General features: G+C 43.8%; 3 protein-coding genes and 1 long non-coding RNA gene across 4 annotated transcripts in view; 3 read left to right on the plus strand and 1 right to left on the minus strand.

Annotated features, from left to right (window-relative positions):
- The first annotated feature begins 692 nt into the window (after positions 1-692).
- On the plus strand, positions 693-4,378 carry LOC306925415. Its single transcript, XR_013790245.1, has 4 exons — positions 693-950; positions 2,384-2,498; positions 2,622-2,823; positions 2,955-4,378. It is a non-coding gene; the product is annotated as an uncharacterized lncRNA (long non-coding RNA).
- Positions 4,379-13,981: 9,603 nt separating this feature from the next.
- LOC306924438 (C-C chemokine receptor type 5-like) lies at positions 13,982-15,058 on the plus strand (the record flags this gene model as incomplete). Its single annotated transcript, XM_079502941.1, has 1 exon — positions 13,982-15,058. The coding sequence occupies exon 1, from the start codon at positions 14,177-14,179 to the stop codon at positions 15,056-15,058; it is 882 nt and encodes a 293-aa protein (XP_079359067.1). The 5' UTR covers positions 13,982-14,176.
- Positions 15,059-18,186: 3,128 nt separating this feature from the next.
- On the plus strand, positions 18,187-19,080 carry LOC306924437 (C-C chemokine receptor type 5-like; the record flags this gene model as incomplete). The annotated part of the gene is made up of 1 exon (XM_079502940.1): positions 18,187-19,080. Exon 1 carries the CDS (start codon positions 18,202-18,204, stop codon positions 19,078-19,080), a length of 879 nt encoding a protein of 292 aa, XP_079359066.1. The 5' UTR covers positions 18,187-18,201.
- Positions 19,081-21,547: 2,467 nt separating this feature from the next.
- triob (trio Rho guanine nucleotide exchange factor b) overlaps positions 21,548-26,030 on the minus strand; it is a 175,144-nt gene continuing 170,661 nt past the window's right edge. The window contains exon 63 of the mRNA XM_079504312.1: positions 21,548-25,849. Within this exon, the coding sequence (XP_079360438.1) occupies positions 25,416-25,849 (434 nt within the window). The 3' untranslated portion in view covers positions 21,548-25,415. The remainder of the gene's footprint in view (positions 25,850-26,030) is intronic.

Consider the following 26,030-nt stretch of genomic DNA (forward strand, 5'->3'; position numbering starts at 1 on the left):
GGAATCTTGTGACGATTCTATACCAAGAAGCAAGAATTTAGATACCAAGACATTCCATCTCTTGGTGTTCACTCCACTGTTAACAGTATGTAAAACGACAGCGCAAACAAAGCCATCACCGGGCAGACTACCTCAAGTCTGTGTTCCCTATAACACCTTTATACGCTATAGATGTGCTGGGCGCAGCCATAGCTGCGGTGTATCATTAAGCACAGCTTTACACCGCAGCACTGATACAGCGCAGCACTGATACAGCGCAGCACTGATACAGCGCAGCACTGATACACGTGGCCTCCATGGATTTGTCTATAGGCAACTACCTCTGCCACTTGGAACTCTTCAAGACGTGATGACTCCAACCTCCTAAAAGGTACTAATCAATCATTCACCAATATAGCTTCTTTTCAAATATTATGTAGTCTATTGCTGCAAGATATACAAATGCACCTATATTATTTAAACTGTCTGTGTTCATTTTTATCAGAGCATCCTCTGCTCTAATATTACAGCTTCAAATTGCTAATTGCTAATATGTAAAAACCTGAGCGATATTTTGCAGTGGAAAACTTGATAATGATAACTTTTTTAGTAATGAATTAATGGATGACTGAATGGGATATATATTATCCCATGATTTTTTTCACCCAGTGTCAATTATCTAATATACAGGGGGGAGTTTCCCCGGTTGGACGTAGCGTGTGGAGGAAGACATTATACAGTTCCTTTCCCCTCCATCAGGCACACCAGCTGGCCAGGGGAGGCAGTATAGAGATGTTTTTTGTGAGGGTATACCCTAGGGGACACGGGGAGAACATGCAAACTCCACACAGAAAGGCCCTTTTGACAACCCCTCCCAGGGTATGGGCACTGATGACGCATCGGAGAGAACACCTTCCCAGCTCCCACAGCGTCCCCAGCGTGAATCGAACCCAGGACCTTCTAGCTGTGAGGTGACAGTGCTACCGACTTCGCCACCCTATATTCCATAACAAATTCAATATTCTCATCCAAATGAGAAGGGCTAGCTTCTATGATGTCACTGAGCATCATACCCAAGGACCCACCCACCTCAGACATCAGCAACATTATGAAATTCACATCAAATTGTCTGGGTGCTAATCACACAGGTTTCGTGTTCTAGGCTCATGATAGGGTTATTATAGGGTTGTTCTAGCTAGCGTTATGATAATTGATTAATCTGAAAATGAATGAAAATGAATCATCTAACAACAGGTGTGATGAAAATGCATAAAGATAGCAACATTCATTTTGTATTTAAATTGAACATACAATTTAAAATGGTGTGTTCATAGATTTCTTCAAAACTTGGCCTTTTTGTCGTATTTATGTTGATGAATGAGTCATGACTCATCAGAATGTCAGTGTGTGATCATACAGATAGATGATTGGGGGAATATCTGATTAGCATGATGAGAGTATCAGTAATGGACCAACTGCAAACAAGCATCAGCCTGCATGGGAATTTAAAATACAGCGCAGTACTTTGTATAAAAAAAAAATGAAATGCTGGAAGCAGCCTCAGCTAATCAGTCAGTATATTATAAAATACAGTAATACAAACTAATAGGCCCCAGCATTGATTGTCAATATGGGACCAGACCCCTACGGTCTGTAGAGAATTGTATGGCACAGCCTCAGGCTTGTGAAACTATATTTTGACAGTACTTGCAACTTCTTACACAATGGGAGGCAACTGATGACAAAACTATGACCAATTATGCAACTCCTTGCATGCAACATGCAACTAGTTGCATGCAACATGCAACTAGTTGCAACGGCTATCCCCAATGGCAGTTGCAAGGAGTTGCTTTGGTGGGGAAAGTTCTTAAATTAACCGTTTTGTTGCAATGAGTTGCGACTAGTTGCAATGGTGTGGTCTGGCCTTAACGTTGTGCACGAATTCAGAAAGTTCTGCTCATGCAAAATAATTACATTAAATGGAAAGAAAATAAATAAATAAGGTGGACTCATATAACAAATTTGAACTTTAATTTTTATTCCTGTGACACCTCAGTGTACACCAACATTGGTGACCTATCAAAACATACTGTATCATTTAAAATATACCTTTTCATTTTCAAGATCAATCTGAATCTGAATACATATACCGCATACATTAACATTGTGTGTGTGTGTGTGTGTGTGTGTGTGTGTGTGTGTGTGTGTGTGTGTGTGTGTGTGTGTGTGTGTGTGTGTGTGTGTGTGTGTGTGTGTGTGTGTGTGTGTGTGTGTGTGTGTGTGTGTGTGCGTGCGTGCGTGCGTGCGTGTGTGTACATATACATATACATATACATATACATATACATATACATATACATATACATATACATATACATATACATATACATATACATATACATAGAAACGGGTCAGAGAAGCAAGCAGAGATGGTTCACAGATGCAAGCAGAGGTGAAACACAGACCGGGAAACCTGCGATATAACCACTGTGACAGAGTACTAATACTCTGCCTGCCTGGTGAGTATTGATTTTCCTATATACTGTAACACTCTGCTTTTTGGAAGAGCGTGTAAGAGATAGAGATATCGCAAGCCATGTACACTACTGGTGACTTGCCATGTTCTTGTCCCCCTGTTACAGCTCGCTCCCCATCACCTCCACACCCTTGTGATGTGGGTGCCCTTCAACGCCACCAGAAGCACCCCACAGCACACCTCAGCACAGCTGTCTCCCAGTTCCAATCTCCCCTCCTGATTGGCGTCTGCAATTAGCGCCAGAGGCTACAAAAGCCTGTCCTGCCTGCAGCTCAGTGCCAGATCTTCACCAGTCTATGGTTGGTAAAGTACGTACAGACAGCCATACTCAGTTTCCCAGTGTTGTAGCTAGCCAGTTAAACTTCACGCAGTTGCTGTGCACTCTCTTTTCTCCCCTGTGGATTCTTCTTTATAACGCTGCTTTATCTCTCCTCTCCAGTTCCTAGGATTCCCAGCTGAGTTGGAGCAGCAAACGGAGCCCACACTCTCTTCCCCCCAGCTTGCTGTTAACTATTGTTAATAAACACGCCCGGGTGGGCTTTAATAACTTTTTCATCCAAGGCACCCCTGAATTACATTGTTATACTTTATAGATAGAACCTCCTTACAGTATGTGTCACGAGGAAAACTTAATAGTAGTTTCCATTACGACAGATTGAAAATGGCTTCAGACTTGACGTTCAACCACTTGAACTCCAGCATATATATTCTGGGGGGAGCGTTCACCAAAAATAGCAGATCTACAAGCTCACAACGCGTCACACCGCTTCACAACGCGTCACAATGTGTCACAACGCTTCACAAAGTGCTCATACCGTGTCACAACGCATGTCTCAATGCATCACGTGGCCTAGATGGCCACTATATTTCCACACTCACTCCAGAGGGATACCATACTGTCAGGCAGAAACCGCTTATCTCTGCATTTTTACATTTTCCGTAAATCCATGCCCTACTTCGTCATTCTATATCAAACAAAAATAGCAAAAAAGCAGATCACAGTGTGGCACGTTTTGAGCTTGTAGATCTGCTATTTTTGCTATATTTGAATTGTTTGGAATCCTGAATATTTTTTTTGTATTTTTCTCTCTCTACGTTGTCCTCCATCGGTTCTCCATACATCTGACCAGCTCATTTGTGCTTTCTGCACCAGCATCTTTCTTTAGTAAATGTCCACGTAGGTAGGTGTGGGACGTCCTCTCGATCGATGCCCGTGTGTTGGTTCCCACAGTACAAGCTTTTTGGCCCGGAGTTCTTGGTGTCGGTGGGCGGTGGCTGTGGCCAGTATAGTCTCATCCTCCTAAAAAGTTACATTATAATTTAGTTTCAAATGCATTTAGTTTTAACTTATGTTAACTTTATAAACTTAAATACAAATACATTGGACATAAAAATGACAATACAATTTTAATACTAGTCATTAGGTTACTATAGACTGAAGTAATTAAAGCGGGTAATGTTTGCATGGGAAATATAACAGCTGAAATCAATAAAATATCAGTATTCGGGTATTAACCTGGCCCGCAGGTTAATACATTTAGTGAAGGTGGGGGCCGCATGTGGCCCCTTTGCCAGCAGTGTCTTACCTTGCCTCAATTTTATGCAATGCCTCTTTGTTTTATTATTTTAGGGGCCTGTGCGCATACCTACAACTTTTTGCTAAGTTGGTCACCAAAGGAGATAAAGGCCCCGCCTACCAGAGGAACTCAGACCCACTTTTACAGGATGGCCTTTTTTATCTCCTTGAGGCTATATCTTGTTTGTTTTTTCTATTGTTATTTCATTATTGTATTATTGTTATATTGTGGTTGTTTATTGCTGTTTTGATTATTCAAGCATATTATAACAAGCTTTGTTTAAAGAAGTGCTATATAAATAAAGTTTATTATTATTATTATTATTATCATTATTATTATTATTATAATTGGGGATTTAGATTCGCTTTGTGGTTTAAATCATTAAATCTTCATTGTATACAAATCTGGTTTGGTTGTTTGGTTCAGATTGTAGTATTAGTAATTCTGTAAAATTACACACTTGCACCAGGACGTGTTCAGAAATACCGCACCGGAGCGCAACTCGCCTATTGCACAATGCTCTCAGTGTGCTATTTCCGGCGCCCTTCATTTGCTGTAAAGTAGGACCAGAGGGTATGGTCCAGGACGGTGCATGACTGAGGCCTTATATGGCCACGCTAAAAATGTTGAAGTTCCGCTGCAGTGAGCTTCTTCTTAGACGCCTATAGAAATGGAAGTAAAGAAAACCACTTACATTTCCTGTTTACTTTTAGTGGTTTGAACAAGAACATCACACATATGTGCCAATGTCACCACCATTTCCTGCATAATTAGTTGAAATATTCTACCTTGTATAGCATGCAGCTCTGCAGGCTCTTTCATAACATTGTATCTAACAGAAAGCTAAACTTTCATCTATGAATAAGGACCAACTACTAGACAAACAACATGTGCAGATACTCCATATGCTTGTCTAGAATCTAGACCAGTGTTTCCCAAGCCTTTTCATGTCAAGGACCCCCACATTGACACGAATTAGCCCATGGACCCCCATTTGAAACGATATGCCAGGGACCCCCATAAGAGAAGATTTTTATGGCTCTAGCAGTGATTCTCAACCCAATTAATTTCAAGGACCCCCAGTTTGACATGCATTAGTCTACGGACCCCCATTTAATGGCATTTCTGAGTGTGTACAAATGGAACCATTTGTACACTCTCAGAGTTACAGACCCATTAGGGTCCATTTGGTTCCAAACTATCATTTAGCTGGGGACCCCCTGGAACTCCCTCAAGGACCCCTGGGGGTCCCCGGACCCCACTTTGGGAACCACTGATCTAGACTCTAGAAGGAAGCTAAATACATTCATTTAGTTTTAGTCACATTTTAGTAATCTGAATGTTTTAGTGTTAGTCTAGTTTTAGTCGACGATCATACAGTTGAGTTTGTCAACACAATTGTATTTTGGCAGGCCTTGATGGCGTCATAAATGCCTGATTTTACACATGTAATGGTTGCATGCTGAAAATAGCCGATCTGCTATTTTCAGAACGAAACCATACATAAAATGACTTATCTTTAAGTTTTCTCTTATACCACTAGTCCCTCCTATAACATTTTAATTTAGTTTTTATCTGTTGACAACATTGTCAATATATTTAGTCTTAGTTTTAGTCATCGTAGCTAAGTTTTTATTTCGTTTTTATGTAGTTTTCGTCAGTGAAAAAAGGTATAGTTTTAGTCCACGAAATATGTTGGTTTCCCTGCTGTGAGATGAGCAATGTGAAAACCTGAAAACCAGGTTCTGTTCCATATGTTGATCTGACCTCATCAAACCCTGTACACTCAAGACACGCTCCATATATGGCCATACCTCATCAAACCCTGTACACTCAAGACACCCTTAGATCTCCATATATGGAGCTGATATGTTCTAACCTGTTCTGACATCCATATGTTGATCTGACCCCAAAAATTATATGTATTTGGCCTCCGACCCCAATTTGAAAAGATGGGACCCCCAGGGACCCCACAGAAGCAAAGATTTGAATTCAAAATGTTAGCTCTGAAAGAATATATATTCAAAATTTGCGCCACATTTTCACGATTTTTCAAAAATAGCAGATCTACAAGCTTGTAGTGCTGCACTCTGTGCCGCGCTATGAGCTTGTAGATCTGCTATTTTTCAATAGCTAAAATATAACAATGCTTAAAACACCAAAAGGGGTTCCCGCCCAGAATGGGTTAAGGAAATTAGTCATGCAATGACGAGCAAAAACACATTTTAAACGGTAACAGGCCAAGACTGAACAGGATATTTCATCACAGCTCAACGATGAACACCACAATCAGGTGAGACTTTTCTAAAAACAATTTGTCTCTGTATAACTATACTTTGTTGAAAGCCACAGTAGTCAAAATGTTTTTTTGCAAATCCTTCTATTCTTTATTCTATTCTATTATATTATGATAATCATATTTTAATCAAGAATAAATAAGCATAAATGGTGCTTTTCATATAGCAATTAGGGGTTCAGCGTCTTGCTCAAGGACACTTCGACACTAACCTGGGGGAGCCAGTGATCGAACTGGAAACCTTTCAGTTCCCATCCAGCCAGGTGCTCTACCGGCTACTCTACCCCTGAGCCACTGGCGCCCCACTATGCATGTCTCCCCTGGTCCTTTGTCAGGAACAGCAAAAATTTTCCAAGGTCAATATGACCTGCAAGGTGCATAACTGCATATATTTTATCATAAGAAAAAATAAATCTTAATGTAAATCGCTCTGGATTAAGAGCGTCTGCTAAATGCCTAAATTGTAAATTGTAAATTGTAATAAACCTTGTTTGTAGTTGTACTTAATTACTGATACCATTCAATGCTTGGTGTGATAATGATATTCACCTCTCACTGTTTGAGCAGTGAGCAGGACAGCAGGTAGAGGAAAATCTAGAGAGGTGGAAATGTGCCCTGGAAAGGAGAGGAATGAAGGTTAGCCGCAGCAAGACAGAATACGTGTGTGTGAATGAGAGGACTGTGTGATAGGAATCAGCCAGAATGAAAAGAAAGATGTACAAGACAGTGGTGAGACCAGCTATGTTGTATGGTTTAGAGACAGTTGCACTGAGGGAAAGACAGGAAGCAGAGCTTGAGGTTCTCTCTGGGAGTAACGTTAAAGGTTACTTTAGTAACCACGGTTGTATATATAAATTGAACGAAATACCTTTCGTTTATGGGTAGGTTTCCTTCAAAACCTAGCTGCAGAACATTATTTTATGTACTCCCAGGACAGAAAATTCTAGAATTTTCGCTGTCCTGGGCTCTAAGGGTGACGTAGGAAGCCACGCCTATCCCGTATAGATACCTGCGTGGCTACGTCAGCCCTCATTCGGAACTTTTCTTCTGCTTTAGAGAACAGAAGGGCGTTCCACGAAAGGTATTTCGTTCAATTTATATATACAACCGTGGTTACTAAAGTAACCTTTAACGTTGTATTATATAGAAATTTCACGAAATACCTTTCGTTTATGGGACTTTATGAACTCCCGTGACCTGAACTTCCAGTGGGTCCCAGGTAAACCTTTTGGGAGGGGCTCGGACCCTTTTGGGTCCAGAACCTAGTCCTTGTGGAGGGCAGGAGGCAGCGCTATGCTGCCCTGATGCCTTACTGAGCAGCGGCCCCCAAGACCGCGTGCGCTAGCGAAGGCGCTGCCACATCTAGGTTATAGTATGTGGCGAAAGTCGAGGGTGTAGACCAGCTTGCTGCTGTGCAGACTTCCTGAATGGAGACACCCTTGTAGAGTGCCCAGGAAGCTGCCACACCTCTTGTGGAGTGGGCCCTCAGGGCTTGAGGGGAATCCACGCCTTGGCTAGTGTAGGCCAGACGGATGGCTTCCACTATCCAGTTAGAGATAGTGACCTTCGTGACGGGCTTTCCTTTGGTCCTGGCACCCCAGGACACAAAGAGTTGGCTTCCTTGTCTGAAGGGAGCCAGTCTATCCGCGTATATGCGTAAAGCTCTGACTGGGCAGAGGCAATTAAGCCTGCTGTCTTCGTCAGAGGAGAACGGCGGGGGATGGAAAGCCTGTAGGTTCACTGGCACACACACTGAGAGAGCATTTTTGGGAATGAAGGCGGGGTTTGCCTTTAGGGTGACCTTGGTCGACCCCTCATCGAACCTCATGCAGTCTGGAGAGATCGAGAGCGCATGTAGGTCGCTGACCCTTTTTGCTGTCGTGAGTGCGATCAGGAGAGCCACCTTCAGGGTTAGGAGCTTGAGGCTCACGGTTTGTAGTGGTTCAAAGGGTGCTGTAGCCAGCGCCTTTAGAACCAGGGACAAATCCCACGAGGGAACGAGGGATCTGCATGTCCTATGTTCCCTGCGTACACCCTTCATGAATTGTTTTACCAGCGGGTGCTTCCACACCGTCTGGTTATCAAAGCCTGGGTGGCAGGCAGAGATTGCCGCCAAATGGACCTTGACTGAGGAGAGGCCTAGACCGTTGTCTAGGAGCTCCTGCAGGAATGACAGGACGTTGATCACTGAGGCCTGGTAGGGGACTGTTTGGTCTGGTCTTCGTGAGCACCAATGCTCGAAGACGCGCCAGGCTGTGTCGTAACGGTCCCTTGTTGACTGGGCTCTGCCTTTCTGAATCGTTTCGATTACGTTCGGAGGTAGACCCACGGCAGTCAACATCACCCTTTGACGGGCCAGACCCATAGGTCTAGGTCCTGGGGGTGAGGGTGGAAGATCTCCCCCCTCGCTTGAGAGAGGAGATCCGCTCGAAGGGGAATTCTCCACGGCTGGTCGTAGAGGAGAGGGGTTATTTCCGACCTCCAGACCCCCCACGACGGGGCTATTAGGAGCACCTTCAGACCCTGAGTCCTCACTCTGTCCAGAGTGGGGCTGATGAGGGATAGCGGGGGAAAGGCGTAGAGAAGGGTTTTGGGCCATTGGTGTGACAGAGCGTCTAGCCCCAACGTTGATGGTCCCCTGATTGCGAAGAAGAGGGGACACTTCGTGTTCTCCTCTGTGGCAAAGAGATCCACCTTGGATTTCCCAAACCTGCTCCAGACCTGGGCCACTGCATGAGGGTGTAGTGACCAGTCTGAGTAGCGGAGAGGTCCTCTGGACAGCAGGTCTGCCCCTGTGTTCAGAAGACCTGGGACGTGACACGCTACTATTGAGAGGACGCGTGTGTTGCACCACAGGATCAGTTTCTGAGCCAGTTGATGAAGACGAGGGGACCTGAGTCCACCTTGTCTGTTGATGTAGCACATGGCCGTGGTGTTGTCTGTCCTGACTAGGACATGGCAACCCAGGATGCGCTGCTCGAAGTATTTCAGGGCGAGGAAGACTGCCATGAGCTCTAAGTAATTTATGTGAAGGGCACGTAGTGGCCCCAACCATAAACCTCTGGCTGTGAGTCCTTCCATCGTGGCTCCCCAGCCTGTCATGCTGGCGTCTGTAGTGATGACTTTCCTGATCAGAGGCTTTCCCATGGGGACGCCCTCTGAGAGGGTTTTCCTGTCTGACCACCATTGAAGGGCTAGTATGCATTGTGATGTTACTGTTACCTTCTGGTGCCGACGGTGCATTGGTACATGTAGAGAGCCTATCCATCGTTGGAAAGGTCTCCTATGTAGCCTTGCTAGGCGGATTAAATAGACCGCAGAGGCCATTAATTAACCCCGCCATCCGGAGGCATGCATGAAAAGGAATCGAGCGTCCCCTTTTGAATGACGCCACGCACTGCAGTGTTGCGTCTATTCTCTCTTGGCTCAGGCGGGCCGTGTAAGAGATTGAGTTCAGTGTTATGCCTATAAAGTCTATTGACTGTGTTGGCATAAGCATGCCAACATGCTGGTGGTTTATTATAAACCCAAGCGAGTCGAGGTGGCTGAGCACACGATGTGTGTGCGACAGTGCTTCTCGTGGAGAGTCTGCAAGTAGGATCCAGTCGTCTACGTATGTAGCGAGACGGATCCCTTGCTGTCGGAGCGGAGCGATAGCTGCCGCGGTGCACTTTATGAAGACTCTGGGACTCAGTGACATTCCGAAGGGAAGGACTGTGTACTCGTACACTTTTCCTCTGAACCCGAAGCGCAGAAATTTTCTGTGCGGCGGGTAAATCGGAATGTGGAAATATGCATCTTGCAGGTCTATCGACGTAAACCAGTCCCCTTCGCGAATTAGGCGTAGGAGGACTGGTGGAGTAAGCATTTTGAATCGCAGCTTTTTTAAGTGACGATTCAATGCCCTCAGGTCTAGAATGGGACGGAGTCTGCCCCCCTTTTTCTTTACCAAGAAATAGCGGGAGTAAAAACCGTTCATTGATTGGTCGAGGGCCACCTCTGTGATGGCGCCTTTCTGCATTAATGAATTGATTTCCTCTTGCAGAATGGCGGCCTTTTGCCCGCTCGCTTCTGAGAAAATAATATTCCTGGAAGTGGGCGGTTTGGAGGCGAACTGTAGCCTGTATCCTGTCTGAATTGTACGGATTATCCACGGGGAAGCCCCGGATATCCGCCATTGTGACAGATGACGTGACAAAGGGTTCCCTGTGCTTGTCAGCGTGGTGCATGGCCTGCCTAGGGGAAGACTTACTTTGTGTGAAATGTCTCCCTCTAGTGAATTTTTTCGGTATTGAGTTTGGAAAAAATTGGCGTGGAGTTCTTGGCCTGTGACAGCTAAAGCTGTCACAGTGTGGGTTATCTTTCCCACTGGGCCTATGCCCTTCAGAGTTGGTTTTATTGTTTTTTGTGTTTTTTGTTTTTTTGTTTTCTTTATTGAACAACGTGGAAAAACATACACATGTGAATTGCACATAACAATTTTCGGGGTCTGTACAACGGTGCTCACAGCACTGTGTACAGGCCCCCTTAAGCGCTTCAGCGCAGGCTCTGAGGTGAGATCTGTGATCCCCACCTCTGGCCTTGAACTCTGAGTGTGGTGGGGAAGATGACCCGGCCCGGGCAGGTCATTTGCGCTTCCCCTGGCCTCGGCCTCTGGGAGCGCTCCTGGCCTTGTAGGGCGGCGGAGAGGTGCGGCGGTCTGCTCTGCCTCGGCCTGCAGGCTGTCGCTGTCTATCTCCGCTCCGGTCCTGGGACCTGGGTTTGTCATCGGTCTTGGCCTTCCAGGGTGCCTTCTTAGCCTTGGGGCGGCCTACCGGGGCGGCCTGGTTGGCCAGCGGTTCGAGCGCCTTCATCGTCTTGGTGGAGGACTCGAGCTGTTGGATGGTCTCTGACATCTTGGCCAGAGCGTCCTTAAACATACTGTCTGGGTGGATATTTCCAGCCACAAACTCTTTCTTTGTCTCCAGGGAGATGGCGCTGGTCTGATCGACCCAACGCCATCTCTCCTGGAGGATGGAACATGCCATTGCCTTGGCGTTGTGGAGAGTGGAGTCCCTCTGGAGGGTGGCCATCTCGTGATTCAGGCGGCGTAACTCGGCCAGGTCTTCTGGCAGTTCCGCTAGCTGGACTTTAATGGACTTCTGTCCCATCTCAATGAGGAGGCTCTTCATGGAACCCTGGAGAAGTGCTCCTGCATTGAGGGCCTTCGCCACGAATGACATGTGTGCATACTGCCACTTGTTCAGTTTTGAGGCTTCCCTCACGCTGCTGGACAGGAGCTGCGGTTCCTTTACGTGGTGATCCACTCTAGGAGCTGCAGGGTTGGCCAGGTAGGCCGCTATAGCCTTGTCCATAGCTGGCATGAAGTCTATGGCGAGGGTTTGTTTATCTGGTATGTCGTTGGGCCCCTTGGCGCTGGCCTTGGGAAAATCCACCTTCAGGAGGGGTTCGTCCCAGGCGTGCATCATGGCCTCCTCGAAGCCCTGTGCCATAGGGAGCTTCTGTCTTCTAGGTGCAGGGGGGGGGGCGGACTCATCAGTCCTGCCTTCCCATGGTAGTACCTTGACAGTTGACTTAGGCCATGTGTGGTTACAACGTGCACTAGCCTTCCTGTATATCTCGTAAATATTGGAGTCATCCATGGGGGGTACAGGAGGCGGGGGGACAGGAGCCCTGGCTTGCTGGTGCTCCTGTATGTCCATGGCATCCAGGTCGTCGAAGGGGCGACGAGTGGTGCTGACGTAGTCCCCGGGGGAGAGGTCATCATGGCCATCTCGCTCGTCCGCGTAGGCCTCGTCCAGGACGTGGTAGTCCTGGAGTTGCTCCTGGAAGGAAGGGAGCTCGTCATCACGAAGCTCCCCTTCCTCCCTGGTAGTCCAATGCTCCCCACCGGGAGACATTGCGCGGTCTGGGGAAGGGTCCAGGCGGTCCACCATATAGCTGGGTGCAACGGCAGGCTGTCTGCGTCTAGCTGTATGTCTGGGCGGGCACTCAATGGTGGCCTGCACGACGTGTTGTCGAGCACGTGGAGCTGGGGAAGAGCGGCGCGGTGCGAAGGTATCCCTTGGCCTCGCGCCATGAGCCTCGTAATCAGTGGCCTCGTGAGCCCTGGTTGCAGAGGCTGAAGTAGCGTACCTGTCTCGGCTAGCGCCGGCAGGTGCTGCTCTTGAAGAAGAGGCTCCGGTTGGGGCTCTGTTGCCCGAGTAGTCGAGCCTCTGTCTCGGGGTAGCTCGTTGTCCCTCTCCGGTGACGCGGGGCCAAAGCCCCTTTGGCGGGACTTGTATGCGAGCTCGTCGCGGGGGAGGAGTGGGGCTCCTCTCTCGGAGTCCGTGGGCGGCAAAGTTGTCATAATACCTTTGGACACGTCCGAGCCTGTTGTTTAGGACGTCGTCGTCCATTTTCTCACAATGGAGGCAAACGGGACCGATTTCCTCCATGGACTCACGGGTGTGGGTGAGGCCGAGACAATACATGCACTCGTCATGCCCGTCTTTGCCCGACATCGTGTTCCCGCATCCCCAGGTGGAGCACGTCTTTTGTTTGGGGCCTTCTTGACAGTCGGCGGGCACCGGCTGTCCTCGATGGCGTCTTTCCCCGGGCTGGGTCTCCCTCGTCAGCGACATGGTTGCTTGTAGAGAGAGGAGTCCGAGTGCTTAACAGCCACAGGTTTATCTTCCTCGTGGCGTGTAATAGTAGACCACAGGCGTATCTGCCTAGTAGCGCTAAGCTAACTATGGATAGCTTTAAGCTAACAAACGCTAGCTTTAGCGAGAGAGAAAAAGAGGCGCGAGCTGTTTTTTCGACAAGCTAGCGTAGCAACAAGTTGCCTAGAACTCACTTGTGTCGAAGTTCGGCTTTTTTTTCTCGAGAAGTATCCTTCTGTTTGCTTCGAGAGTGTGCCAGAGATCTCACGGTCCTAAAGAATTAATCTCTCGGCCGAGTTTGCGAGATATATTACCCTGCACACACTGGAATGTTAAAGTTCGTTCTCGCAGCTTAGCAGAAGAAAAGTTGAATGAGGGCTGACGTAGCCACGCAGGTATCTATACGGGATAGGCGTGGCTTCCTACGTCACCCTTAGAGCCCAGGACAGCGAAAATTCTAGAATTTTCTGTCCTGGGAGTACATAAAATAATGTTCTGCAGCTAGGTTTTGAAGGAAACCTACCCATAAACGAAAGGTATTTCGTGAAATTTCTATATAATACAACAATGGGTTCAGGAACGAGTACATCAGACGCATGTTAGATGTATTCATTAATGCATGTTCAAACTCTTTTGTACTGTACACGAGAAACCCTAGATACATTAGTTTTACATTCAATGTTATTTTTTCTTTTTCTTCTTGCATATGGGTAAGACAGTATGCAGTATACAGTATGATCGTTGTTTTTGCGCTAATATATTTATAATTTACAATTACAATCCTATATGTATCCTCTACTTGACACTTACACATACTTTTATAAAGGGACCTACTAAAACATTTCATGATGAAAACACACCTAATCCCTACTCTTATCCCTCTCTCTCTCTCTCTCTCTCTCTCTCTCTCTCTCTCTCTCTCTCTCTCTCTCACTCTCTCAGTTCAACACCTGGGTCTACCCCACTGGAGTCTCTCTCTCAGCTTACCACTGTTTTTGACTACCCCACTGGCTTCGAGCCGGATGAATACGAACCTCATGGGTCCTACTTTCTCCCACCACTCTATTCTATCCTCTTCATCCTGGGTCTTCTAGGGAATGTGCTTGTCCTCTGGGTCATCATCTTTGGGGTGCGTCTCCGTAGCATGACAGATGTGTGCCTCCTCAACCTGGCCTTTGCTGACCTTCTGCTAGTATGCTCCCTTCCCTTCCTAGCCCACCAAGCCCGCGACCAGTGGCCGTTTGGAGATGGTATGTGCAAGGTGGTCCTCGGTGCATACTATATTGGCTTTTACTGCGGGGTCTTTTTCATCACCCTGATGAGCATTGACCGGTACCTGGCTATAGTGCTGGCAATTTATGCACTAAAAACACGAACATGCACCTTTGGAATGATTGCAGCTGCTGTTACGTGGGTTGCTGGATTTCTCGCCTCATTACCAGATATAATGTTTCTTAAGGTTAAGGATGAAACTAGTATTTTAACCTGTAATTCATACCCGCCGGACATTGATGACAATACCCCAGAGCACAGGCACTACTGGACTATCTTCAGCCTTTTCAAAATGAACATTCTTGGCTTGCTGATTCCGATGGTCATCATGTGTTTCTGCTACAGCCAGATCATTTGGAGGCTCCTGCACACCCCATCATCCAAGAAACATGCCATCCGCCTGGTTCTTGTAGTTGTAGCCGTGTTTTTCTGCTGCTGGATGCCCTACAACGTTGCTTCTTTCTTCAAAGCTTTGGAGTTACTTCATGTCTATAATACAGGAGGTGAAAGCAGCAACGCAATCCTATTGGCTTTACAAGTCACAGAGGCCATTGCTTACTCTCACAGCTGTATCAACCCCATCCTGTATGTTTTTGTAGGAGTGAAGTTCAGGAAGCACCTCCTGAGGTTGATGAACAGGGCTCCATGCAGGCTGTGTAAGGTTATGACGAGACTCATCCCGGGGGACAGAGTCAGAGAAGCGTCTGTATATTCACAGACCACTAGCGTGTATGAAAGGTCCACTGCTGTATGAAGTGACAGGGTTGAGTTGTGTAGTCTGTAGTGATATGGTCATACAATGCCTGTTCCGACGAATGGGCATTTTCTATATCTTCACTGCCATTTTTATTGCCAATTTATTGCCATTTTTGCTATCTATACAATACTGTATGCTATATACACACACACACACACACACACACACACACACACACACACACACACACACACACACACACACACACACACACACACACACACACACACACACACACACACACACACATATATAATATATATATATATAATTAATATATATAATAAAATTAAAAGCAAAGTTATTCAACCCAGAAATGGTTTTATATCAAATTCCTCATTTAATCCGTGAGGAGCCATAGTGTTTAAACTATAGATATAGTAAGCTTCACGTTGGAGTAGAAGGTGGTTGTGATCACCACCCCTGGGGGTTTTTTACACTTTTTCAATACCCAAGTAACGTAGGGAAGAGATATTGTGTCCCATTTTGTTAAAATGGACTGCCACAGGGGAGCGCACAATGTTACTTCTATGTTCACTTATGCGTGTGCGTAGGGCCCTACTGGTTTTGCCAATGTAGGCTAGCCCAATGAGGATGTGTGAAGCACTTGGTTTTAGTGGTGAAGCTGCAAGTTAGAACACTTGTAGTTGCCAGGAGGAATGTCCGATAGAAACGTACGATTAGTGGTGGGGGGTGTGTAAGAACGAACCAACTGGTCTCTAAGGTTAGGGGAACGTCTAAATACCACTTTGGGGGGTCTTTGAATACAGGTTTGAGTTTAGGATCCGTCTCAATAACGTGCCAATGTTCTAAAATCTGGTAATACACAAAGGGGGGATGTCTTTGGGTTTTGTACGAGTAGTAGGGTTCAGACATGTTCCACTACTTTTGTTGTTTATCTTATGAAATGCCCCTGTGGGCTAGCCTACATTGGCAAAACCAGTAGAGCCCTACGCACACGCATAAGTGAACATAGAAGTAACATTAGATGTGGAGATGTGTGCTCCATGTGGCAGTCCATTTTAACAAAATGGGACACAATATCTCTTCCCTACGTTACTTGGGTATTGAAAAAGTGTAAAAACCCCCCAGGGGTGGTGATCACAACCGCCTTCTACTCCAACGTGAAGCTTACTATATCTATAGTTTAAACACTATGGCTCCTCACGGATTAAATGAGGAATTTGATATAAAACCATTTCTGGGTTGAATAACTTTGCTTTTAATTTTATTATATATATTAATTATATATTTTTAATCTTGTCATTGTTTGTATATATAGTGTTTTCTTACCATATGTCCATATGCTGTGTCCTATTTTATTTTGTACTGTAATTGCACGGTACCTTACTACTCTTTATTATTTTCCTTATTCTGGTCGGTCACTTAATTTAGGCAGTGTTACTTTTATTTTATTTTTTTATTATCCTTGTCAAGGAAGTTTGGGTTAAACTTAAAGAGCCCTAAGCCAGCTAAGCCAGCTTTGTTTCTTAACCTTTCTTGACCCTTTGTTTTGAGATAATTTTACCCACTTTTTTCCTCCTGTGAGGGGCTGGGCTTATGTCTGTATATCTAGAATGTTGCCCTCTCCTCTGTGTGACACATGGCTCTGGGTTTTCCCAAATACACTTCAACTGTTGTTACATTGAACTGTATGTCTGTGTTCTCCTGTTGAAGGTACCTCAATAATAATCACTCATTCTTTGAAACTCTGAACTTGTGTCTCAACTTATTGTCTCTTCTCTTTACTGACTGAGTTCCTATAACAGATTGCATGGACAAGCTCAACGATGAACACCACGATCAGGTGAGACTTTTCAAAAAACAATTTGCCTCTGTATAACTATATTTTGTTGAAAGCCACAGTAGTCAAAATGCTTTTTTGCAAATCCTTCTATTCTTTATTCTATTCTATTATATGATTTTTATTTTTATTTGAATCAAGAATAAATAAGCATAAATGGCGCTTTTCATATAGCAATTAGGGGTTCAGCGTCTTGCTCAAGGACACTTCGACACTAACCTGGGGGAGCCAGTGATCGAACTGGAAACCTTTCAGTTCCCATCCAGCCAGGTGCTCTACCGGCTACACTACCCCTGAGCCACTGGCGCCCCACTATGCATGTCTCCCCTGGTCCTTTGTCAGGAACAGCAAAAAATTTCCAAGGTCAATATGACCTGCAAGGTGCATAACTGCATATATTTTATCATAAGAAAAAATTTATCTTAATAAACCTTGTTTGTAGTTGTACTTCATTACTGATACCATTCAATGCTTGGTGTGATAATGATATTCACCTCTCACTGTTTGAGCAGTGAGCAGGACAGCAGGTAGAGGAAAATCTAGAGAGGTGGAGATGTGCCCTGGAAAGGAGAGGAATGAAGGTTAGCCGCAGCAAGACAGAATACGTGTGTGTGAATGAGAGGAATGTGTGATAGGAATCAGCCAGAATGAAAAGAAAGATGTACAAGACAGTGGTGAGACCAGCTATGTTGTATGGTTTAGAGACAGTTGCACTGAGGGAAAGACAGGAAGCAGAGCTGGAGGTAGACTAAAATGTTGAGGTTCTCTCTGGGAGTAACAATGGGTTCAGGAACGAGTACATCAGACGCATGTTAGATGTATTCATTAATGCATGTTCAAACTCTTTTGTACTGTACACGAGAAACCCTAGATACATTAGTTTTACATTCAATGTTATTTTTTCTTTTTCTTCTTGCTTATGGGTAAGACAGTATGCAGTATACAGTATGATCGTTGTTTTTGCACTAATATATTTATAATTTACAATTACAATCCTATATGTATCCTCTACTTGACACTTACACTTACTTGTATAAAGGGACCTACTGTAATATATACTAAAGCATTTCATGATGAAAACACACCTAATCCCTACTCTTATCCCTCTCTCTCTCTCTCTCTCTCTCTCTCTCTCTCTCTCTCTCAGTTCAACACCTCGGAGTCTGACTTTGTCTACCCCACTGACTTTGTCTACCCCACTGGCTTCGAGCCGGATGAATACGAACCTCATGGGTCCTACTTTCTCCCACCACTCTATTCTATCCTCTTCACCCTGGGTCTTCTAGGGAATGTGCTTGTCCTCTGGGTCATCATCTTTGGGGTGCGTCTCCGTAGCATGACAGATGTGTGCCTCCTCAACCTGGCCTTTGCTGACCTTCTGCTAGTATGCGCCCTTCCCTTCCTAGCCCACCAAGCCCGCGACCAGTGGCCGTTTGGAGATGGTATGTGCAAGGTGGTCCTCGGTGCATACCATATTGGCTTTTACTGCGGGGTCTTTTTCATCACCCTGATGAGCATTGACCAGTACCTGGCTATAGTGCTGCCACTAAAAACACGAACACGCACCTTTGGAATGATTGCAGCTGCTGTTACGTGGGTTGCTGGATTTCTCGCCTCATTTCCAGATATCATTTTTCTTAAGGTTAAGGAGTCAAGTGATGATGAAACTATTTCAACCTGTAATTCATACCCGGACATTGATGACAAAACACCAGAGGACAGGCACTACTGGACTATCTTCAGCCTTTTCAAAATGAACATTCTTGGCTTGCTGATTCCGATGGTCATCATGTGTTTCTGCTACAGCCAGATCATTTGGAGGCTCCTGCACACCCCATCATCCAAGAAACATGCCATCCGCCTGGTTCTTGTAGTTGTAGCCGTGTTTTTCTGCTGCTGGATGCCCTACAACGTTGCTTCTTTCTTCAAAGCTTTGGAGTTACTTCATGTCTATAATACAGGAGGTGAAAGCAGCAACGCAATCCTATTGGCTTTACAAGTCACAGAGGCCATTGCTTACTCTCACAGCTGTATCAACCCCATCCTGTATGTTTTTGTAGGAGTGAAGTTCAGGAAGCACCTCCTGAGGTTGATGAACAGGGCTCCATGCAGGCTGTGTAAGGTTATGGCGAGACTCATCCCGGGGGACAGAGTCAGAGAAGCGTCTGTATATTCACAGACCACTAGCGTGTATGAAAGGTCCACTGCTGTATGAAGTGACAGGGTTGAGTTGTGTAGTCTGTAGTGATATGGTCATACAATGCCTGTTCCACCTTTTTTTTCTCTCCGACGAATGGGCATTTTCTATATCTTCACTGCCATTTTTATTGCCAATTTATTGCCATTTTTACTATCTATACAATACTGTATGCTATACACACACACACGTCACACACACACACACACACACACACACACACACACACACACACACACACACACACACACACACACACACACACACACACACTTATATATATATAATATATATATATATATATAATTAATATATATAATAAAATTAAAAGCAAAGTTATTCAACCCAGAAATGGTTTTATATCAAATTCCTCATTTAATCCGTGAGGAGCCATAGTGTTTAAACTATAGATATAGTAAGCTTCACGTTGGAGTAGAAGGCGGTTGTGATCACCACCCCTGGGGGGGTTTTACACTTTTTCAATACCCAAGTAACGTAGGGAAGAGATATTGTGTCCCATTTTGTTAAAATGGACTGCCACAGGGGAGCGCACAATGTTACTTCTATGTTCACTTATGCGTGTGCGTAGGGCCCTACTGGTTTTGCCAATGTAGGCTAGCCCAATGAGGATGTGTGAAGCACTTGGTTTTAGTGGTGAAGCTGCAAGTTAGAACACTTGTAGTTGCCAGGAGGAATGTCTGATAGAAACGTACGATTAGTGGTGGGGGGTGTGTAAGAACGAACCAACTGGTCTCTAAGGTTAGGGGAATGTCTAAATACCACTTTGGGGGGGTCTTTGAATACAGGTTTGAGTTTAGGATCCGTCTCAATAACGTGCCAATGTTCTAAAATCTGGAGGAATTTGATATAAAACCATTTCTGGGTTGAATAACTTTGCTTTTAATTTTATTATATATATATATTAATTATATATTTTTAATCTTGTCATTGTTTGTATATATAGTGTTTTCTTACCATATGTCCATATGCTGTGTCCTATTTTATTTTGTACTGTAATTGCACGGTACCTTACTACTCTTTATTATTTTCCTTATTCTGGTCGGTCACTTAATTTAGGCAGTGTTACTTTTATTTTATTTTTTTATTATCCTTGTCAAGGAATTTTGGGTTAAACTTAAAGAGCCCTAAGCCAGCTAAGCCAGCTTTGTTTCTTAACCTTTCTTGACCCTTTGTTTTGCCTCTGTATAACTATATTTTGTTGAAAGCCACAGTAGTCAAAATGCTTTTTTGCAAATCCTTCTATTCTTTATTCTATTCTATTATATGATTTTTATTTTTATTTGAATCAAGAATAAATAAGCATAAATGGTGCTTTTCATATAGCAATTAGGGGTTCAGCGTCTTGCTCAAGGACACTTCGACACTAACCTGGGGGAGCCAGTGATCGAACTGGAAACCTTTCAGTTCCCATCCAGCCAGGTGCTCTACCGGCTACTCTACCCCTGAGCCACTGGCGCCCCACTATGCATGTCTCCCCTGGTCCTTTGTCAGGAACAGCAAAAATGTTCCAAGGTCAATATGACTTGCAAGGTGCATAACTGCATATATTTTATCATAAGAAAAAATAAATCTTAATAAACCTTGTTTGTAGTTGTACTTCATTACTGATACCATTCAATGCTTGGTGTGATAATGATATTCACCTCTCACTGTTTGAGCAGTGAGCAGGACAGCAGGTAGAGGAAAATCTACCTGCTGTGGAGAATGACACGGGTACACGGGTACAGACAAAGCTGGTTATTGGAGTGGTTTGCACCACTCAAAAACTGTGTACATTGGTGACTATAACTATAATCTACCTGATCTTGAGGCCTACAAAATCGAAAAGAAAAACCAAAAACCAAAAATATTTTTGAGTGGTGCAAACCACTGTGATTTGTTTCATCAACTAGTCAACTAGTACCAACAAGGTCGATTAGTGGATTAGACTAGTTGCCTAATGCCCTACTATACACAAACATTAAATTCCCATTGACAATGGATGGATAATTTTACATAGTGTCTGATGATGTCATAGTGTACGTCAAAGTAAGAGCACTTATCCACTTCACAGGTGTGATTTTTTCCTTTTACAATAACCTATAATACTATGTATACTATGTATTTGGTGCCATCTAGTGGTGTGTCATATATTGAATTGGGTGATTTCACAGAATAATGCAGTCAGTACTTTCATCAGAATGAAATGATATGTGTTCAAGAGGGAGTGGTTAACCAGGCTAGTAGGACTATAGGTTTGCACACCTTGTTGCATTCATACTTCCCTGCTTTACCTGACTGGAAATCTAAGTTATAATGAAAATAAATGCCTTCCACCTCAGTGATAGAAAACATTTGTTACATGATTTAAAGAGACTAGACCTGTACGTGCCCGTCGCAGTCGGCTTTTCTGTACCACACTGCTAGTGCTAAAGCACACATTGCTTTGTTAACCATTTACCAGCAGAGAAGAAAAACGTGTATAAAAAGTCAGAGTTGACTGTTCCTTGTACGTTTAATGGCAAAATAACCAAGGACAAAACAGAATATTTACAACACAGTTAACGTGTAAACACAACTTTCTGTACAAAGAAATATACATGCAAAACAAAATATAAGTCATAGTAGGACATTCAAAATGACATTGCTGCAGTTTTGTACTATGTGTATAAAATAGTTATGACATAATCGTGAGGTTTACATCCTGGGCAACTTGCCTATCCCTCTCTGTACAGTTTTACACAATAATAACGGCGCCTGGTTTCCCCAAATGACATACTAGTGTTCAGAGCATATTTATTCACTCGTGTGAGTAAATGATCATTATGAATGATCTGAACACGGACATGCTTTTAGGAACACCTGACTCATGCCAATAAATTAAAAGGACATGAAATGTGAGACTGTACAGACAACGTACATTTGACTCAACACATCTTTAGCATTTCTTATGCTTAAAACAGGCTAGGTGATAACTTCATCAATCACTCTTCAAATTAAATAAAAACAACTAGCTGTTTTATTCCCCCCACACATCTCTCCAGATTGACTTACTGTACACAGTAAGATCCTCAGTGTTTTTTTTCCCGTTTTTTTTTTTTTTTTTTTTACTTGTGAGAGTCCATTTGGGTACATCTGTACACTCTCAGTTAAATGAATGCTGAGGAGTTTACTGTGATACTGGCACTTTAACAAAGATGAACAGACATCAGTTTCAGACAACTTTGTAACTTGAACACATCAGCTCAGTCAAATGAAAACAAGTGAAGCAGAACACCTTTCATGGCAGATAAAGGTCCGTGTTGCTGAATCTTTCTCAATGGGTATACTGTCACTGCCGGGAAACACATTGTATGTCCATATTTCATATTTTTAAGTTCTGTTTTGGTTTCATACATAAATCAACTGCCTATTTTATACTTCATCCTATGACAGTGTCGTGCAAACGCACTATTTAAAAAAATATTGTAACAATTTAGATAACTACAAAGTTTGTAGTTATCTTTGTAAAACTTTTTGCCTATAAAGACATGCCCCAAAATAGGAACACCAGGTTGAAAGTGGTCAAGTCTGTCTGTTGGCTTTTGAAATGTCTAACCAAAAGAAAGAATTAACAAGAACTTGTAACTAAATAACTGCATTGGAATCATTTGAACACACCATTTCTTGAACACTTGAATTGTTGACTATACAAGCTTTACTGTTCCTGTAATTAGTTTCCCCAGATGTATAAGAGCATTCCCAAATCCTTTAAAGTCTATAGTGAACGGGCCACAATACGGCATCTTAGTTATTCACATGACAAAACGTCTTCTATTGCTCGGTACAACAGTGTTAGTAGAGTGAAGGTTAAACCATGAGACTAAAGGGCCCGTTATACTTGGTTGTTTGGAAATAGCTGATCTACAAGCTCAGAATGCGTCGCACTGCAATGTGTTGTGGTCTTGTAGATCGGCTATTACCGGTGCGCGTCACCTGCGCGCAACTAAGTATAAATAGCCTTTAATACTAGCAACACATACCAATATCTATGTACAGAAGTCAACTCACACAGCAATCACTACTTTGTGCACAGCTTGGGAAAAAGATTTTTAAATTGTTCATATTTTTTCAGTGGTAAACCACCAATTTCCTATTTCAACAAGAATAAATAGAGCCACAATGAACCAATGTAAACACTTCTACCTTTAGGTTCAGTGTGGTCTTTGATAACTTAACATAATCAATCAAGAACAAGGTAAAGCATGATCAACTTTGGTATAGTTACAGAAAATAAAAACGGAACAATGACAAACCAAAAGCATAAGTGCCTATAGAATATAGATACACATTTTTACATTATTTCTCATTAAGGGCTGTCAGGATATTAATACTGAACTTAATACATAAGAGTTAACACAATACAGACACCTATCGCAGTACCATGTACGTACATGCCTTTTTAGAATACGGATACAACACAAGTCTTCATAAATAGTTGCATAAATGTTAAAGCTGCAACATTGCACATGGGAATTGATGCAAAATACGAGTGCATTTCTACTGTGGTAGCAGTTTGTTCATAGAAAAAGTCCAGCCACAGAAAGGGCTTTTGGAGTTTTTCCATCTCCGTGCATCCCAACTGACTGGACTCCTTAAATCCTAATTTGTGCTTCGTGGAAAAGTGTTATGCCATGTTGCTCCACAAAATATTTTCAAAAATAATTTCATTTTAAATTTTTGTTTTGCGACATGTTGCCCACATTTTTCAGCTGAAGCATAAATTAGGTTTAATACTTAGTAAATGCAAACAGTATTGGTTTGATTGAGACATGTTCTTCAAAATGAGAATAAAAGGCAGGAACACTTTATTTACAAAGTAAGGCGGATGCATGTAGAAATCTGAGGAGCCTTTCCAATAGCTTTGATTATATATTTCTTTATTGTAGTCTATTTAGTCTGTGTGTGCACACAGCAACACCTGATTTATACTAAGTTGCGCACCAGTGAATCTACAAGTTCACAACGTGTTGCACTGCGACTCGTTGTGAGCTTGTAGATTGGCTATTTTCGGTATGCGACGCAATGCACAACCAGCTATAAATCAGGCTTAAGTAAGTGTAGAGGGCCCTATGACAAGCAAACTATTGCATTGAACAGTAAGTGTAGAGGGCCCTATGACAAGCAAACTATTGCATTGAACAGTAAGTGTAGAGGGCCCTATGACAAGCAAACTATTGCATTGAACAGTAAGTGTAGAGGGCCCTATGACAAGCAAACTATTGCATTGAACAGTAAGTGTAGAGGGCCATATGACAAACAAACTATTGCATTGAACAGTAAGTGTAGAGGGCCCTATGACAAGCAAACTATTGCATTGAACAGAAATCTAATGTGTTTCTGGAACACATGGTTTTGGTCTTCATTGTTTTAGACATTGCAGACCCTATTGTTGGGCTCTGCATTAACAGGCCTTATTTACTTTCTCCTTTCTACCTAACATTGGTACTCCAAAAGGTACGAATAAAGACACTTCTCTGTTTCCTCACTGTACATTTTTTCTTTTACAAAAAGTAATCTCTCGTTACAAAAAAACAAACACATTTTTTCTTGTTCAACCGAAAACAACCTGAATATATATATATATATATATTTATTTTTTAATTATACAGTATTGTTCTATTTTTTATTCATTTTTCTTCTTCTGTTTAACACTGTCCAAAACACAAGACTTGCTCACGCTGGCTCTTTGAGAAAGCTTGGTTCTCTCCCTGCTAAGTAAAGGTTTGAAATCTCAAGATTCAAACAGTTCTTCTGTTGTGCGGGCATAATAACAATATGCCAAGGGCCAAGGAGTTCAGGAAATAGGTAGGGGGCTAGGGCGGGAGGACGGTTAGATGGGGTCTCAAAGAGGAAAACCAAAGTGTCTAAATCTCTTATTAAAACAAAGCAATATAGATCATCAGAGTCAAAAGGTCGATCAGCAGAGGGCAGTCAGTCAGCAGCAGTAGGACATTTTGTGGCTTCATGAGGGAGAAGGAGATCATTATTACTCTCTGGTGCTGGTGGTCCATAGTGTTCAACCACACTGTTCAACCACACCGAACTGAAGCTGAGTGTAGCTGGTTAATACATCCAATGGGCATCCAGGATAGTGCAGGGCAAACAGGAATTCCTTTTGGACAAGTGCAGATACTGGTGGCTACAGGAGGTCTGTGCTGCGACGACATTGTAGCATGGTTTGGCCACAGAACTAGAACGGAGTAGAACGAACCATCGTCATTCAAACCAGCATTTTAGCTCTGCGATCACAGTTTGTCTGGCCGGCTGTCCAGTGTTCAATTGGTGGCTCCCTGGTGCCGGTTCCCCATTGGTCAGATGTGGTTGAGCAGGCGGCTGTGAAGGAAGGTCTTGATGGCGGCTACTGGCCGAATATCGTTCTGGTGTTTCCGTCGCTCTATGAAGGAGATGAGTCTGGAGGTGTCCAGATGTGTGGTGGTGGTGGTGTGGTGGTGGTTCTGAGGCGGTCGTGGCTGTGAGTGACGTGAGGTGGTAGATCCAGGGTCTTCTCCGTTCAGGCCATTTCGAGGCTGGAGCCAGGGCTCCTGGAGGCAGGAGGCGGCGGAGGGCCGGCGCTCTGCCTCACCTTGGAGCAGAAGGCAGACAAAGTCCCTGGCGGCCGGGCTCACGCCCTGGAAGTAATCCTGAGGGAAGCTGAAGTCCAGGCGGCAGATGTTGAGACAGGTCTCCTCTACGCTCTCATCCAGGAAGGGAGATGCACCGCTCAGCACGACATAGGTCACCACCCCTGTTAATTATTCAGTCAATTAATTCATCACACCAAATATTCAACGGTTTCATAGCAGCTAAATAATTGTACCTTCTACCGTCTTGAATACTGAACTAACTTTTTTTTTTTTTCATCAAAACATGTCTAAAACAAACATTTGTTAAAATTAAAGTTCATAATAGCAAACAAATGTTACAAA

The sequence above is a fragment of the Electrona antarctica genome (assembly GCF_951216825.1).
Source record: "Electrona antarctica genome assembly, chromosome: 6".
Classification (NCBI taxonomy): Eukaryota; Metazoa; Chordata; class Actinopteri; order Myctophiformes; family Myctophidae; genus Electrona; species Electrona antarctica.